The 18,983-nt window shown below is 38.5% G+C and overlaps 1 protein-coding gene across 4 annotated transcripts in view; it reads right to left on the bottom strand.

The window, feature by feature from the left end:
- csnk1g1 (casein kinase 1, gamma 1) overlaps positions 1-18,983 on the bottom strand; it is a 57,950-nt gene that overhangs the window by 22,372 nt on the left and 16,595 nt on the right. For all 4 annotated transcript variants that reach the window (XM_051700872.1, XM_051700915.1, XM_051700980.1 and 1 more), the window contains exons 5-10: positions 5,250-5,401; positions 4,628-4,862; positions 1,643-1,728; positions 1,477-1,561; positions 984-1,132; positions 376-483 (exon numbers count right to left, since the gene is read on the bottom strand). In XM_051700872.1, the coding sequence (XP_051556832.1) occupies positions 376-483; positions 984-1,132; positions 1,477-1,561; positions 1,643-1,728; positions 4,628-4,862; positions 5,250-5,401 (815 nt within the window). The remainder of the gene's footprint in view (positions 1-375; positions 484-983; positions 1,133-1,476; positions 1,562-1,642; positions 1,729-4,627; positions 4,863-5,249; positions 5,402-18,983) is intronic.

The raw sequence follows: 18,983 nt of genomic DNA, 5'->3' as shown, positions 1-18,983 counted from the left end.
TGTAATACAATATTTTTTTTTACTGCATCACAGAAAAAATTGCTGATTTTTTTTTTTTTATCAGCATAAAGTTAGTATATTACAAAAATATTATACAATTATATATAAATACATCAAAATGTAGGCAATATAATTTTTGCATTACCATAATGAGAAAAATATTTGCTATATGTAATATATTGCTATGATTTAGATTTTTTTCCTAATAGTCCTAAAAAAGGATTCACTGGTAATTCCTTATTTCCTACTTTTGTTTCCGGGGCAAAGTATCTTCCGGACGTGTTCTTGACACTTTTCGTGAGAAACCTAATGTAAGCATATCGGGACATTTTCTCCTTCCGTAATAAAAACATGCTTCTCCAATATTCAAGTTACCTGGTTCCTTAAGGGCTGGTGCTGGGAGGGTCTGTCTCTGTGTGTGTGGCTCTCACGCGTGATGGCCGATGCCCCCGAGTCCACGTGAACCGACCCCACTGGCGTGGGCTGGGAGACACACACCAGAACATATTGCACATCAGATTCACGGCAAGAAATTAAACTAACCAGAGACAGCAGCTTTGCGCCAAAATCTAGTGAGCTGCCTACCTAGATAGCATATTTAGGCATTACAGAGAGAGAGAAAAAATTATTCACCCAAGATCTTATTAAAAATGTACTATTTTTACCCAATATGTGTGCGCATTCTGTCCGTTCTACGCTTATTTGAGCATCACTTTAGCTTATTAACATGCGAACATCAAACTCTTTCTGAATCAATTGCGAGTCGAGTCTCTTGAGCACCACTGGTGTGACATGCAGAGTTGCTGTCCGCCAATTTAAAGCATTTCAAATCAGTCCCTTATGAGGTTTCATTTCAGTTAGGATGCCTCCTTAGAAGCAAGTAGCAGCTATGCAGGCATTAGACAGCAAGGCAGCTAACCAGATTCTGGAACAGAGCTATCTTGAGTGGAATGCAGAAATTCTTTCTAAGCATGCTGACTCACAATCTGTCTGCCGACCCAGTCGTAAGAGTAATCAAAAGTGTATCCTTTTCGTTCAAACAACTCCGTAAACAAGGTCCGCAAGTATTCATAATCCGGCTTCTCGAAGAAATCCAACCGCCTGACGTAGCGCAGATAGGTGGCCATCTCCTCTGAAATTACAAATGAGGAAAAGTCAGAAAGCTTTATCCTCAATGGTCTTAGACAAGACGATCGGTAAAAAAAAAAAAAAAAAAGAAAAAGAGAGAGAGAGAGAAAAGGCAAGTATGGAAAATTGTCTTCAGTTAAAGTCCACATGAAATGCCATTTGGAACCCATTTCACTTCCATAATGTGACGGGTTTCAGAGTGAAACAGGATTTTTAATGAGAAACCAAAGGAAATGTAGGACAGGATTGATTTTATCTATCAGAAATCTACTGGATCGTGAAAAGTAGGTGTTCAACTGATATCTGATACAAAACAATAAGATGATGTCTTTTAAGGGAAAGTCTCACCAGGAAAGTTCTCACAGAGAGCCTCAATAGGAGTGTTTCGTTTTGTGTCCCCAATCTTCTGGTAGCGTTCTTTTAATGTGTCAGCCTGAGAAGGGAAAATCAACATTGTGGCATTCTGATGGACAAATTTAGTAACAATTTGAGTTAGTAGACTGGTTCAACATACTTTTAATCCCTGCCAGGGGAGACTACCCCGGAGGAAATACATGAACATGTGACCCAACGCCTCGAGGTCATCCCTCCGACTTTGCTCTGCAAAATAACAATAAACAGTCAAATCAACAGAACATTGGAAATATATGTGGACACCTTCTTTTGGACACTTTTTGATTGTCAAACGTTAGTGGAACATGTGAATAGTTAATGTGATGAACTACACCTGTGGTTACTTTAGGGCACTTGTGTGAACTTGTGGGGAACAAATTTGATACATCCACTATGTTGGGCCTCATGTATTCAGATAGAAGACAAAGGCAGGCCTAACAGTCATAAAAAACATTCCTCAAGCCCCCTCCTTCTAAGTCGTAAATCTTACTGATAAAATCGCGCCAAAATCAAACAAAGGGAGTCCAAAACAGACTACAGATCCATGAAGCCTTGCTCACTAAAGGATCGAGCACTCAACTCCTATTGGATGAGGCACACAACAGAACGTCCCTCGAACATGACATCATCAGGACTTCAAATAATTCTGAAATGCTTCCAAAGTTGCTTCCGGCGACTTCGTTCACCGAATACGGACGTAGCTTTTTGCTGCTCTCCGGTGCAACCTCGTGGCATAAGGAAGTAATGTCCGACTTGAAACTGTAGCCATACAATCTCCATCTCGCTGGACGAGTTGAGATTACTCTGTGTTCAACCGAACACTCTAACGGATCCGAAGGAGACCGCCGAGCAATTCGCATCTTCATCCGTTGGCCTACAGAAGTGAAGAGATTAAAGATTTCTCTTCCATCTTCAATCAAGTCGACATTTCTGAGTTCTCCGCCAGCCCGCCGAGAATCAACAGCCGTACCGGCCGCCGACAATCAACAGCCGTACCGCCCGCCGACAGCGCGAGGAAACGACCTCTCGTCATCACCTGAGCCTCAAGGAACCGGGTCAGAGTTAAAGGACGGAGGAAAACACATTCTACCTGTGTCCTCATGCGATTCAAGTAAGAGGTTTACGTCTGGGCAGAGACAGAATATTATAGTGTGTTATTCTTGTGTTTCAAGATTTTTGCTTGTACAGTTTACGGACCGCCATGTCCGCTCATTATTAATACTCAGGGTATTAATTATCACAAATATGTTTTGCTGTATTGTGGTCCAACCAGATTGGACTGTTGTGCATTTTCGCCATCGCGGGTGAGACAGCAACTGAGTTCATCCATTAAAGAGTCAAATAACAAGGGACTTTTACGAGCCCCGCTCGTAAAACCGCGTCTCTGAGTGATGAACGCGGCTGCTTTATCTCCAGCTATCGCGAAATCAGCTTTCGGGCTGTCACTTAATAATCTCTCTCTCTCTCTCTCTCTCTCTCTCTCACTAACCACACTGACACACACACACTGATACACACACATCTTATGTGTTATAGGATTCTTTTTATTTCCACATCTAATCATATCACTGTTTAGTTTGTAGTTGTAAGTCGGAAGTTTATTGACTGCATTGTATTAATTATTAATTGATATTACTGCATAAATAAACTTTGTTTACATTACAATAAGAAGTGTTTTGGTTTGTTTTGCATACGCCTGTGTCGTGCTGACGGGATGTCAGTGCTCGGATTCAAACCTTCATTCATTGTTTTTTATTCGAAAATCGATATTCTTCGGATGTCGATTTTCCTAAGAAAACAATCTAATATTGAGACTGTTTTAATATTCGGTTATTAGTCCCTGATTTCAGGGTGGTGCCCCGTCAATGTTAATCCTTATTAATATTCTATTGATTTTTGATAATTGATAATTATCTTTGAATTAGAATGATCAATAAGCTAGTGTTAATTTTAATGTTTCATCGATGTTAACAATTGATAAGTGTTGATTTTAAAGGATTAAAAAAAAAGCTAACATTGATTCTCATCAATGTTCTATTGATTTTAATAATGAATAATTATCTTTGATAATTATTAATTATTGCTAATAACCAAACTTGCTCCTAAACGTAGCACACTACATTTACTGGAGTCCTATATGAGGTTTTAATGAGTTAGATCCAATTAATTAATTTAAATATTGATTAATAACTACAGAAATAATTATTAATTATTTCTGATAGTAACACTGATCTAAACAACCAGTAAAGCCCTACAACTAGAAAAGACCTTGGGACCAGTTGGTTAAAATTAACAACTAATATAGCTTAGTTGTGAAAAAAAAGGTCTAGCATCATTTGTTTACAGATGTCACTTGCTTTGATATGTTACAAAATGCAATTACATTCAAACATTTTAAGTGCTTCTTGGGGCCACTGTATACCATGATACTGAATGAACACCATATCCATATACTATGGTACTGACAAGGTACTCCAAGGTACTTCAGACCGATATATCGGTTTTACCGATTAATCGGTGCCGATAGTTGCTTGTTGGAACAATCGGTTATCTGCAAAAATCTATGGCGATAGTTTTACATTTTTTTATTCCTCTGTGTCCGGTGCTGGAGCAGTCTACAGTTAGAACGGCTTGGTTCTACAGTATAAAAGCAGTCTCTAGAGGTGAAATAAAAACAATCATTGACACCTCATGGGGATCTAAATCTTTCATCACTGACAATATTAATCCACATTTTTATCCTCCATTAAAGCATAGTTGTTATTTTGATTACATAATCAATCGAGGGCATGCAAAGAAAAATGTGACTATATGTCTATATGCATACTATAAGTTAGGAAAAGACAAATCATATTTTCTTTTTGATTTTAAAAACTATCAGCCGATTAATCGGTTATCGGCCTTTTCCACCACCTTAGTTATCGAATCGGCAAAATCCACTATCGTTGACTTCTACTTCAAATACTACCATGGTTTGGGTATTTTTTAGTTGGTGAATTCAAAAAGCAACAAAAGAAAAGGGTGGAGATTGTGGCAGGCTAAATTTCATGTCAAATTTACATTTAGTCCATTATAGGAGCGGGCTAGGGACGTATCAAACACTTACCCTTCCCCAGGTGTGTATTAATAGACATGTATCGAGCCGTGCCGGTGAGGCTCTTGTGCTCCCGGTAAGGAATGTGTTTTTTGGTTTCTGGGTCGATGTATTCTTTCGCAAGGCCAAAGTCTATAATGTGAATGATGTGCTGCTCCTTGTTTCCTTGTCGTCCAATGAGGAAGTTTTCTGGCTTCACGTCCCTATAGATGAGGTTTTTAGAATGCACATACTCCATGCGGGAAATCTGTGGAAATTAAATACAGGGTGCGCATTACACACACACACACACACACACACACACACACACACACTTACAATGAAAGGCATAAACCAACCAATGCTACGTATTCATGCACTGCACTGAAAATGACTCATCTGAGTGAATTAAAGCAGTCATAGCATGGGGAATCAAATTGTCATTTCTTTTGAGAATTTCCAAGATCTTATGAACTAAAAGAACTTGATGTACTATGAAAACATACTGTAATGTTCAGAAAAGGTCATGAATAAGTAAATTATAACTGTTTTGGCACACAAAAAAAACTATAAGTGGTCCTCGAGGGGAGGGGGATTGAAAATTAGAAAAAAAAAGGAAGGACATGACCCCCTTAGAAGCAGTCTGTGCACTCACCAGCTGAACGGCGATCATAAGGACGGTCTTGAGGGAGAATGTGCGGTCACACAGGTCAAAGAGGTCCTCAAGACTGGGACCCAGCAGCTCCAGAACCATGGCATTGTATTTCCCACAGGGCCCGAAATAAAAGACCTGAGGCAGACCTTCAACTAAAAGAGAGACAGAGATACAAAACTGTATCAATTACACTATGTATGTAAATTCTTTAATTGCCTTCTGTTTCCTCTCTCAGAGAAACTGAATGGAAATACTTTGTAAAATGAGTTTGAAAAACTCCGTCACAAGACAAGTGCTGTTCCATGGTACAGTGATGGTATCAGATGGTAGTACCATGGTACCTTGAGATTTTTCATTGTACTGAAATGGTCAAACAATTTAATAGGTTTTAAAAAAACTGCGGTAAAGTAACAATGAAAGCTATACATTCATAACCACACTTTTGCTGGAAAATAATAATTTCAACCCATTCTAGCGAATGCTTCCAAGGCTATCACAAATCAATCTCATAATTTCATATTATAAATGTATTCGGGCCATCCTTATTTTTGAGCCCTTGGTATATCCATGGTACTCCAAGGTACTTCAAAAATAATTGTTATTACCATATATTACATATCCAAAACAAAGAATTACCATGACAAACGTCTAAAAAATTCATTTAGAGTGATAGTTCACTCAAAATTGAAAATTCTCTCATCATTTACTCACCCTCATGCCATCCCAGATGTGTATGATTTTCTTTCTTCCGCTGAACTCAAATTAAGATTTTTAGAAGAATTTTTCAGCTCTGAAGGTCCATACAATGTAAGTCAACAGGGTCCAAATCTCTGAAGCTCCAAAAAGCACAAAAGCAGCATAAAAGTAACCAATATGACTACAGTGGTTAAATTCATATCTTCAGAACCAAAATCATAAGTATTTAAGTAATATTTAAGTCAGTTTTTACTATAAATTCTCCTCCTTGCTCAGGTGGTGGCAATATGCACGAAGAATGCAAATTGCCAAAAAACAAACATAAAGAAGAACTCTAAGGAGAGAAGAGCGCTTAGGAGGGCTGTTTGAACGTGGAGATTTATGGTAAAAAAAAAAAGAACTTAAATCCTGATCTGTTTCTCACCCACATCTATTATATCGCTTCTGAAGACATGGATTTAACCAATGGAGTATTTACTTTAAGACATTTTTGGATTGTGACATCAGCTTTAAAATCGGATATTAGAAGACTACAAAGGACAGTTTGGACTGCTGAGCGGATTATTTGTTGCCCTCTGCCCCACCTTCAAGAACTATACACTTCCAGAGTGAGGAAAAGGGCTGGAGAAATCACTCTGGACCCCACTCACCCTGCCCACTACCTTTTTGAACTGTTGCCTTCTGGCCGACGCTTCGGAGCTCTGAGCACCAGAACTGTCAGGCACATGAACAGTTTTTTCCCCTCAGGCTATCCATCTCATGAACAGTTAAAACTGCCCCACTGAGGAATAATTAATGTGCAATACACAGCTTAGTCTATTTCTATTTATCCAACATATCCTAACTCTTCTGCCTTTACATTCCCTTGCACTATCTGTATATAACAGATTTGTATTTGTACATACGTATTTTTTATATATATATATTATTATTTATTTATTTTTTTTGTCTTATTGTGTATTTCGATTTATACTTATATTTTCTATTCACTTTTTATTTTTATTCTATTATCTCTGTCTTGTTGTTGTATTGTTTGTGCACTGGAAGCTTCTGTCACCAAGACAAATTCCTTGTATGTGTAAGCATACTTGGCAATAAAGCTGATTCGGATTTTCATTACAATCAATCACAGTAATCGTATGGATTACTTTTATGCTGCCTTTAAATGCTTTTTGAGCTTCAAAGTTTTGTACCCTGTTGACTTGCATTGTATGGACCCGCAGAGCTGAAATATTCTTCTAAGAATCTTTGTTTGTTTTCTGTAGAAGAAAGAAAGTCATGCACATCTGGGATGGCATGAGGGTGAGTAAATGATGAGAGAATTTTCATTTTTGGGTGAATTATTATTTTAAGGCCAAGTACAACCATGCCATTATCAATTTAGCTCTTTTACACAAGTGTCATCCTTAATGGCTGTTATATATACACAGTAGATTCCTGATATGAAATGCTGACCTGCAACCTGACCATTTAAGCAATGTGTTACTCCAGCCACTAGATGGCAGCACTGTGAGAATAAGACAGAAATTACCAAGTATGTGAATTAAATGTTGGCTTTGGGCTTTGCCTCATGTCACTGAATGCTGTGATCACTCATAAATTGTGCTAGAAAAACAAGAAACCAGAATTATCGGAACGCTAGCGCAAGATTTGCAAATAGTGTACGATCCTAATTTCTACAAACCCCAATATAAATGTCTATGTCAAAGCATACATCTGTAAAATCTGTGCCTCTACACAGGGTGATGTGGGTAGTTTTAGGTCAAGCCTACACTGCTCATTGTGTGGTGTTGTTGTAACACCCCTGAAAATAGAATACACTGTTGGCCTGCGCATGACTCATCTTGTGTTCAGACTGCACAGAACATGTATTCGGTGGTTGGTCTCTTTCTATCTCTAGTGATTAACACCTTCACAAGCTTTCTGTCGGAACTCCACAGCTAGATGCTGCTCAAACATGTGAGTGGGAATTAAAAGGACACAGTGTTGATTTAGTAATTTAGGTATGAATTTAATGAATATCTGAAAACAACTATACTCGCCCGATGCGTGATATGAAACTATTGCTGTATTGTTTTCTGCAATACCCACTGCAAAATCTCATTGGTCCAAAAACAAGCTTTACGAAACTGTCCATTAAAAATAAAATATGTCCTAAATGCCTGTAAATGTGGCATGTGACATTCAGTGTGGACAAACAAATATGCTAGGATCTGATCGCATTGTGTTTAATTAGGACAATGTTACGCAAAAAGCTCTGGAGATTTCTGAAGAAATTGAATGGCCATTGTTTACTAAGAATTACACTGTGTGCTCATTTATTAGGCCTACATTTATTAGGCCTACATTTTTAAGCGTGTTCGTCAATGCTTTCAGCTGGGTTGCACAACACCATTTTTCAACCAAGTTTGAGTATCAATTATTTTCGGCACTAGTCCATTCCGATACGATTAACTATAAATATTTTAGCATACTAAATTATTTTAGTATGCTGTAATTTTCAAGTAAAGTGAGTATTAGTGCTGGGTATTTATACAGATTTCCTGAATCAATTCCGATTCACAAGCTTTAGATTCAATATCGATTCATATGGGTATATTTCAGTTATGTCCCTTTTGCTTACATCTGAAAGCAAATCTCTCTCAGCTAATGCTGTTAATTATATAAGGGACCTTAACAAGGTACATTACCAAAATATTAATTTTACTAATTATATTTTAGTAGTTTTTCATCATTTTGGTCACACTTTGGCTTTTTAAAAAATGAACAAATGCATGTATTCAATCTATAAATAATATATTATATTTAATATACTGTACTTTTTGTATGTTTATTGTTTAATTGCATAATTTGTTCTACAAGTATTTACATTGATTTGTTGAACACATGCTAAAAACCGATACTGTCTCTTTAAAAAAACCGGTATTTCTGAAAAGAGTGTCTGTAAATGAGCGCATGTTAACAAGAGAGACGCGAATGGCTTTATCTCATCTGTGCTGTGCGTGATTAGAATTAAATGTTTAGGTGCCTGGGTAGCTCAGTGGTAAAATACGCTGGCTACCAACTCTGGAGTTCGCTAGTTCGAATCCCAAGGTGTGCTGAGTGACTCCAGCCAGGTCTCCTAAGCAACCAAATTGGCCCGGTTGCTAGGGAGGGTAGAGTCACATGGGGTAACCTCCTCGTGGTCGCTATAATGTGGTTCGTTCTCGGTGGGGCGCGTGGTGAGTTGCGCGCGGTTGCCGCAGTGGATGGCGTGAAGCCTCCACACGTGCTATGTCTCCGTGGCAACGTGCTCAACAAGCCACATGATAAGATGCGCGGGTTGATGGTCTCAGACGCGGAGGCAACTGGGATTCGTCCTCCGCCACCCGGAGTGAGGCGAATCATTACGCGGCCATGAGGACTTAGAATGCATTGGGAATTGGGCATTCCAAATTGGGAGAAAAAGGGTATTAAAAGAGACATTATTCAATGACCCAATGACACATTCACTTCCACTGAAAGTGCCTCACTGTAACCTTGATTTTTTGCTTTCTTTTTAAAGTAAAGGAGGGACGAGTCGAAATAAATTTTTGTGGTAATCAACATTATGCCAAAATTGTTGTTGATTGAGCTTAAATTGTATTGAACCCGGAATATTCCTTTAATGACAATCTAGCACAAGAATGTAGAGTAAAACTAAAGTGACGTTTTGCAAATGTTTGCAAACAAGTTTTGCAAAAGTGACACTAGGATCAATGTGAATTTCGGAGAGGCGGGTTCAATTGGGTTCCAGGAAATTTAAATAATATTCTGCTTGAAATCAAACTTGAAAACAAGCCTCTTTCTACACCCTCTTAACGAATAAGCTACAACTGCTCTGGGCCTACTATGTTATACATTCGATGCGGGCCAAGGCATGACGGAAACAGCTATAGTGTAGTTTTCCCAGTCAGTTCCACTTGAGTCCTCAATGCTCCAACAAAGCACCGTCTGCCAGCAAGTCCGTTTGAGAGTCGGGCCACCTACACCATCTCAAAACACTGATCTCTGACTGGAGAGGAGAAACCATGTGATTCACTGACTCTAGTTCACATACACCAGCCTGCACTGGTGCTCCACGCTTCTGGCACACTGCACTCTTAACCACGCACAAAAACAAAAGCCATTTCAGCGGTAGAATCAAAAGACAATTGCCAGGCACTTCCAGTGAGCTGGGTTTATTATGTCTGAGCTGGTTGATCAATTGCCAAGCTGATTCCCAGCCTGAATCAGGAAGTCAATTCCCGATGCGAACGCTGTCCGGAGGTATATCAGAGTTCAACGCTGTACAGCTACACATTAACCACAGAAAAAAAGAGAAGTGTACTAGAGAAGAGATGGGAGTTTGACCTTTTATGTGGCTGGGTTCTGTCGACATGATGGGAAATTATGACACATACAACTAGCGGTTAAACATTAGCTGCTCATAAGGAAGTATTTTCTAAATAACATTACAGTGAGGTCTGTATTAATGATTGTGAAATACTGTTAACCAAGTATTACCATCATTTTCTGGACTGGAAACATAGCAATAACACAGTATGTTTTGAAGTACATTAAGAGCGGTAAGACTCGTGATCATAAACACAACAGGACGGATAGGTCATAATCCTAAACAGGGTTGGGTATTGATACAGATTTCCCAATTTGATTCAATTGCAATTAACAAGCTCTCGAATCGATATCGATTCATATGGTTATACTTCAGTTATCATGTACAGTGTGCTTAAATATAAAATAAATTATCTCTCAGTTAATGCTGTTAATTATACAAGGGACCTTCTAACTAGGAACATTACGAAAATATTTATTTTATAAATCATATTTTATCATTCGTTTTTCATCATACTTATCACATTTTAGCTTTATAAAATGTACAATTCAATGTATTCAATATGTCTTGAAATTGCATATATTATAATGCATATATTGTACATACATGAAATTTGGTCACATATGTGAGTGATGTACACAGATTGTAGAGGGTTGCGCATGGAGTATTATACACCAGTTAGCCACAACATTAAAACCACCTGCCTAATATTATATAGATCCCCCTCATGCCGCCAAAACAGCGCCAACCCATATCTCAGAATAGCATTCTGAGATTATATTCTTCTCACCACAATTGTACAGAGCGGTTATCTGAGTTACTCTTTGTCAGTTCGAACCAGTCTGGCCATTCTCTGTTGACCTCTCTCATCAACAAGGTGTTTCCATCCACAGAACTGCCGCTCACTGGATGTTTTTGGCACTAATGGTCGACCGATATTCGGACTTTTTTTATTTATCTAAATAAAAAAAAATTCCCGTTTGCCCGATTTGTTTCTTGAGGGTGCTGAGAAATGCCTGCTTGCATGTGAAGCGACTGAGACATGTAAACGACCAGTCACGGATCGTTTTGTTGTTACATGCATTGTGTTACTACAATAATAGACGGGTGTGCAACACAGTCTCATTTAAACGGTCCGCATATCAGAGCCGCGGCAGACATGTTTGAGATCAGTGTTACAGTGCTTGCCTGTTTCATTCTCCCTCTCTCTCCTCAACAGTTCCCTGTAACTTTTAACTGTCTTGTCTAATGATAAAAAGACATATCAATAAAACTAATATCATATACCGTCTGCAAATATGCACATATCTCGTTTAAACCGATGTAATAAACCAACCTCACACAACTTCAGCAGATCCAGCGTCCTGTGGTGCGCTCATTTATGTACCTCTAAAGCATGTATTCTACCAGCAGTTCCCTGTCACATTTAACTTTCTTTTCTAATGATAAAAGGCGAATATCAATAAAACTTCTATTATATACAATTTACAAATATGCAGATATCTCATTTAAACAGATGTATCTAATTATCTAATCAGCCAATCGTGTGGCAGCAGTGCAGTGCATAAAATCATGCAGATACTGAGCTTCGGTTAATGTTCACATCAACCATCAGAATGGGGAAAAAATTTGATCTCAAAGATTTGGAGCGTGGCATGATTGTTGGTGCCAGATGGGCTGGTTTGAGTATTTCTCTAACCGCTGATCTCCTGGGATTTTCAGGCACAACAGTTTCTAGAATTTAATCCGAATGGTGCCAAAAACAAAAAACACCCAGTGAACGGCAGTTTTGTGGAAGGAAACGAAATGATGAGAGAGGTCAACAGAGAATGGCCAGACTGGTTTGAACTGACAAAGTCTACGGTAACTCAAATAACTGCTCTGTACGATTGTGGTGAGAAGAATATAATCTCAGAATGTTATTCTGAGATGCAGGTTAAAGCTCATTTGGCAGCAAAAGGGGGACCTACACAATATTAGGCAGGTGGTTTTAATGTTGTGGCTGATCGGTGTAAATGATCAATCTTGGGAAATAAGAATTGATAACGAGATTGTTCAAATTAAGATCGCGATGCATTGGAAAATAAATATATTTACCCAGTCCTAATCATAAATGAATCTAGCTCCAAAAACTACCTATATATTTATTTATTAAAATCATATACTGTATCTGTCATTAAATCATAAAGCACCAATTCTACAAACAGTAAGCTCTGCCAGCTGAGCGCAGTATTTACTAGGCTTGGGATCGATGCCTTTTTCATGTATCGATAATCAGAACATTTTCCTGATACTTACGATCTATATTGGACTTTTTTCAGATATAACTAAGGCTACATGTTGCACAATAGCCTTTGTCTCTTCTTACAATTTCTCAACACAACATTAGTAAAGTGTTTCTCTATGCATTCAGCACCACATCTATGAGTTGTGTGAAGTGACCGGGGAAGAGATTGAATCTTCTCCCGGCTGCAAACTCTGGCGCAGGGACGCTTGTCAATCGCGTGCATTTGCTGCAGCTAGAAAATAACGTGATGGCTCGCGATGTAGTGAATCATAATATATACATGTCCTGTTCACTGTGTGTAAACACAGAGAGTGACGTCTAAAGTGAACGTAAACAGTGGAGAAAAAAAGCGTATTTGTATTAAAATGTCGGACTTGTAAGTATAAATGTAAGCTAATAAATAGACCTGCTGCTGTCTAGTGTGTCATTATAATAATCAAACAACCATAACAATAAAATTAGAAAACACTCACTGCTCTTGACTGGATAACTTTAGTAGCTTTAACAATTATTAATGTTTTATAATCATACAGTGAAGACCAGTAGTAGTTTTATGTTGCATTTCATTCTGAATGTTTACTTGAATACTTGATAGCCTACAGCTGTTAAAAACTTTTAAAGCTGTTTAAATAGCACTGAATTTTCTTAATTTTAATTTTTTGTTCTATTACATTCTATTTCTATTCATTGCTGTTTTTTATTGTTATTTTATTACTGACTGTTTACTAGTCTTGAATAATTAAGAACTTGAAACCATTCTTCCATAATTAACATATTAGTTTGTGTTATTATTTGTCGTGGTTTTGAAGCTGGTATTGAGTATCGTCAAATTTCACTACCAACCACTGAAATTTTGGTAATGTGATAAAGTATAGCCTTTATTGTACATGGTAGATTTTACTGCAATAACATGATGAAAAAGTAGATCTTATTCCATAGAAGTGTGATCATCCCTGCAGTAAATGGTGGCGATGGAGGCTTTTCTTTATTTTACTACCATACCTAACAAAATAATTATCATATGACAACAGCCTCCTCCCCTACCCAGTGCAGCGTACATTTCAAGTTCAAGGAAATCCACTGTTAAAAAGACAATTTTTTTATACATTTTTTTTAAGTTCAATAAAAGGCATGATGTTTCCAAAGTCAATGAATAATCGTGTTAAATAATCGTATACCACAAGCTGTGCGGCACGATTTACACGTTGTGGTTTGGGTTAGTGATTCTTGCCTTAGGAAACATCACAAAATATCATTAGATCCAATTAGATTCCAACCAGGTACTGTATCCTGTTGTACCACCACAGTTCTTTTTGTAAGGGATACCAAGTCACTGTTAAAAGTCATGCACTGAAAAACTTCAGCGACTCGCTGATATTATAAAAAAAATAAATAAAATTTAAAAAAAAGTGTTTACATTCACAAATCATTTAGCGTTACATGAGCCTCGATCTAGCCTGGGGACAAAGAGAGAGAGACTAGAAATAGAAACAAAGCCAGAGTGGATGGACATGTATTATATAAGCACCAAGGGCGGTGTTATGTCATTCACAAAGCTGCGCTCGAGGATGCAGAGACAGTGGAGCTCTACCTCCCACTAGAACATCCTGCCCTTAACAGTACCACTCCTACACAACACACACCCGTGCGTGCGTGCATGCATGCATGCGGCGGTCAGGGCAGCGTGATTAACAAATTGCCCACTTTACTGCGAGCACTCTCACACAAACAATCACCACAGCACCATTGGAACAATAGCAAAAATGGGATGGCAAGGTATGACCGGTGATCGGGTTGCAGGGAAAAGTGCGGCCAGTCATGTTGGCAGACGGGGGTAGTATGGGATACTGGGTAGCTGTTTTATCTGCCCGTTTTATCTGCCTGTGTATGGGATATGCTTCGCCACAGCTCTGACTTCCTGTCAGTTCCCTTCGGTAAACCCTGGCATGGTGAGGCTACAGAGGGCAGTGTTAAAAACAAAGTGGCACCACAAACACAAACCCTCCATCTCAATCCATCTAAATCAGAGTTATGAAATCCCACGAGCTGCTAGTTTTGAAAAAAAACAACAAAAAAAACACCTACATCGAAACAACACAGTAAGACAGCAATCTTAACTGTAATATTTGTTCTTTCTGTCTGTCAGTCTATTCGATGTAACATGATCTGAACTGCTGTGATGTCCGTGAATGTGTACACACATGAAAGATTTTTCTCTCTCTTTGTACCTGAGAGGATCGGATTGAAATTATGATCTCTAGTGCAAACAAAAGAAATCATTACGCTTAAATCAATGTGTGTAATCGTTTGAAATAATATGCAGCAAATGATAACCATTCAGAGACACTGTATTGAAAGTCTGCACCAATCAATCTATAAACTATTCCATCACTCAACATAAGGGCTGGGCAAAATAAAAAAAATGTGATTTCTTTTATATTCTATTGATTTTTAATGTGTTTCACTGTTAACATATTTTCTCTAAAAGGGTGATTTTTTTTTTTTTTTTTTTTTTTTAAATCAGAGGAACCATCATTTTGACCAAACAGACATTTTTGCCAAAATCGTTTGAAATGTTTCAAGCAAGAAGAATAATGCAATGAAAATTTAGTCAAAAATAATCAAGGCATGTTTCAACCACTATTTTTAACGAAATGAACACAATTAAAAATTATGTTTAATACTGCTGTCAGTAGATTAAAATATTTTATCGCAATTAAACAATTTTCCATAGTTAATCGCGATGTAACAGTTTTTAAAATATGCATGCAGTAGATCTAAAGAACTGACATTGTATCTCCATAAGAGCATTACAAATGGAGTTTGAATATGAGACTTGTGTGCGTAATCATAACACGTTAATCTGAGCAGATGGGATGGACCCTGATCTCTGGAGCAGTGATGTCACTCCTCTCCTCATTGAAAAGAGCCGCATGCCCGGGCAAAAGAGAGAGCGAATGAGCGAGCATGCACTGATCACACCATCACTTTGGAGTGGTGCATGAAGATGAGTAATCATCACTTACACCCTCTCGTCACAGTCTGTCTTCTGAGTTTACATTAGTGAATGTTCCATTTACCTTTATGGGAATGAAATGTTTTCTGAGTGCCCCGATAGACCACTAAGGGCTACATTTAATGTCTATTGTTCAGTCTGATGGTGCCATTTCTACAACAGCTTCTTTAATATCACAGACCTGCTAAAAAGTTGTTTCATCTAAAAGAATACAGGACTTATGCATGTCCTGCCCTCTAAGCAGATACAAATGAGCTGGAAGGGCAGTGACATCACAGCATAATATCGAGCTGATTGATGCTAAAAGTGGACCTCTCCCAGAATCATGTCTGGGTATGTTCATGTATTGTCCTTCAGGAAAGCAGTCACCATGTTCAGACATACTAACGATGAAATATGTGACTCCTTTCTACAAATCGGTTCGAATGGTTTGTTTCGATGCACTGGGTCATATAAACGTATCAGCAGTTCGTTTATGGCATCATGTTATGTGTTCCAAGATGTCCCGGCATGGCATTTTACATGAGCGATTTGTGGGCAGACCGTTCGTTCAGAGCGAATGGTGGACTAGTCATTCATTCAAAGAGATGTGCGACTAGTCGTTTGTTCAGAGCGATGTGCAGACTAGTTCTTTAAGAGTGATGTATGAAATAGCAAGCCAATTGCTAATATATAGCTAGGAGCTAGCTACAAATTTAATAACCGCATATTCACTCACTGTATGGGAAAGTACGTTTGCCTGGCATTCTAACTTAAAAATTAATATTGAAATCATCACTGTGCCACATTGCCATTGACGCAGATGTTACTGCGTAGCTAGCGGAGTTTTAGCAAACTACTCTTCGGCTACTTGAAAGCAAGCTTCACATTATCTGCAAATAGCAACAACAGTTCACTTTCTTTGTTGTCTTAGTAAAAACAAGGAATGTACAAAGATGCAGAGTATGTTACTTGGCAGTAACAATACAAAGTGCAGTGTGCAGAGTGTCACAGAGTATAACTATAGCATATGAGTCTTACGAGATAAGTGAAGTAGGCATGTCCATGTTGAGGAGTCTGATGGCCTGAGGGAAGAAGCTCCTCCTGAGCCTCTCAGTTTTGGCCATCAGACTACGGAAGCGCTTGCCAGATCGCAGCAGGCTGAACAGACTATTACCGAGGTGGGTGGAGTCCTTGATGATTTTAACTGCTCTGTTACTGCATTGCCTGGTGTAAATGTCCTGAGGAGAGGGAGATAACTTACATTTTTCTTGCTGAATTGAACAGATCGATTGTACTGCAAATGCGCAAATATGTCGGAGGTGTTTCCGGGTTTGCTGCCACTTTTTTGCCACATGTTTTACACAAAAGGAAACCATCACTCCCTCTGCATTTTTATGGAACTCAAAATAATTCCACTCTACTGACTTAACCCTACTACAAGGCGGATAAAGGGTTTGCTGCGTTTCTCCTTCTGCCATGCTTCTAGTCCACCCTGGTTTGTTTACATCAGAGTGCGCATGTGTCATTTGTGCTGCATACATGCAGTGTTGTAAATCTCGATTTATTGATGGAATAAAAACTACTCAAAACAATTTGACTAAAAGGATATCTAGAATTATCTACGTTATTTTGAAGTGCCCACGATAATAATATTGTGCATGTTAATTACCGTGATAACCGAATACCACCACATGCCTAGTGGGGAATAGTCATTCATTTAGAGCGATGTGTGGACTAGTTTGCTAAAAAAAGGTCTGCGGACTAGTCATGAGTTCAGAGAGATTTTTGGACAAGTCCTATTTTCAGAGCGATTTGCAAACTAGCCTTTGTTCAGAGTGATTTGCAGACTAGTCGTTTGTTCAGAACAATTTGCAGACAAGTCCTCTTTACAGAGCGGTTTGCGGACAGGTCGTTTGTTCAGAGCCATTTTTGGACTTGTCTTTTGTTCGGAGCGAATTGCAGACTAGCCCTAATTTCAGAACATTTTGTGGTCTAGTCATTTGCTCAGAGTGATTTGTGGACTAGTCTTTCATTCACACTGATTTGTGGACTAGTCATTCTTTCGGAGCAATTTGTGGATTAGTCTTTAGTTCAGAGCGATTTGCGGACTAGTCGCTTGTTCAGAGTAATATGAGGACTAGTTCGCTCAGAGCAGTCTGTGAACCAGTCATACATTCAGAGTGATTTTCGGACTAGTCTTTGTTCAGAGCGATTTGTGGATAATTGTTAATTAAAAAAAAAAGTTGTGAGCAACTTATTTAGAGCAAATTAATAAATTGTTCAGACAGCTTTACAATAAATTTAAAAACTTGCTTTGTGAGACATACCTGGGTCTCTACATACCTGGGGTTAAGTGTAAAGATAGATCTCAATGTGTTATCAAACCAACTGGCTGTTAAGTCTGTTATGTAAATAAATGTCACTATTGCATATACACACTGTGTTGGTGCTTTTGGGTATTACTAGATTCCTAACGACAGAAAACCAGTGACATGACCCAGTGTGATTAAAAGCAAAAGGCTGTGATTTAATTTAATAAATATGTAGTCTGTATGTACTGTATGCTTCAAGGTAAATGCAAGCTCTGCTCTCTGTCATCTAGTACACAGACAGCATATGTGATAATGATGAGCTGTTTTCAGTGCATGAGCAGCAGGCTTCACACATTCACTTTGAAGAGTCCAGCACATGCAGACTATATACACCGATCAGCCACAACATTAAAACCACCTGCCTAATATTGCAAACCAGCTCGTCTGGAACCAACTATCATCCATGCGATTATCTAATCAGCCAATTGTGTGGCAGCAGTGCACTGCATAAAATCATGCATATACGGGTCAGGAGCTTCAGTTAATGTTCATATCAACCATCAGAATGGGGAAAAAAATGTGATCTCAGTGATTTGGAGTGTGGCATGATTGTTGTTGCCAGATGGGCTGGTTTGAGTATTTCTGTAACTGTTGATCTCCTGGGATTTTCACACACAACAGTCTCTAGAATTTACTCAGAATGGTGCCAAAAACAAAAAACATCCAGTGAGGGGCAGTTCTGTGGACGGAAATGCCTTGTTGATGAGAGAGGTCAACAGAGAATGGCCAGACTGGTTTGAACTGACAAAGTCTACGGTAACTCAGATAACCGCTCTGAACAATTGTGATGAGAAGAATATAACCTCAGAATGCTATTCTGAGATGCGGGTTGGTGCTGTTTTGGCGGCATGTGGGGGACCTACACAATTCTAGGCAGGTGGTTTTAATGTTGTGGCTGTTCGGTGTATGTATTTCATTTAACTGCAGCCTTTGCAGATTAATAATCACACTAGGACATGTCAGGATTTTAATTTGAGCACTGAATGTTTACACAATAACATTCATACGTCAGACTGTAATGGTTTTT

This window comes from Myxocyprinus asiaticus, chromosome 1 (assembly GCF_019703515.2).
Source record: "Myxocyprinus asiaticus isolate MX2 ecotype Aquarium Trade chromosome 1, UBuf_Myxa_2, whole genome shotgun sequence".
NCBI classification, from domain to species: domain Eukaryota; kingdom Metazoa; phylum Chordata; class Actinopteri; order Cypriniformes; family Catostomidae; genus Myxocyprinus; species Myxocyprinus asiaticus.
This window is presented reverse-complemented; position numbering and strand designations above follow the sequence as displayed.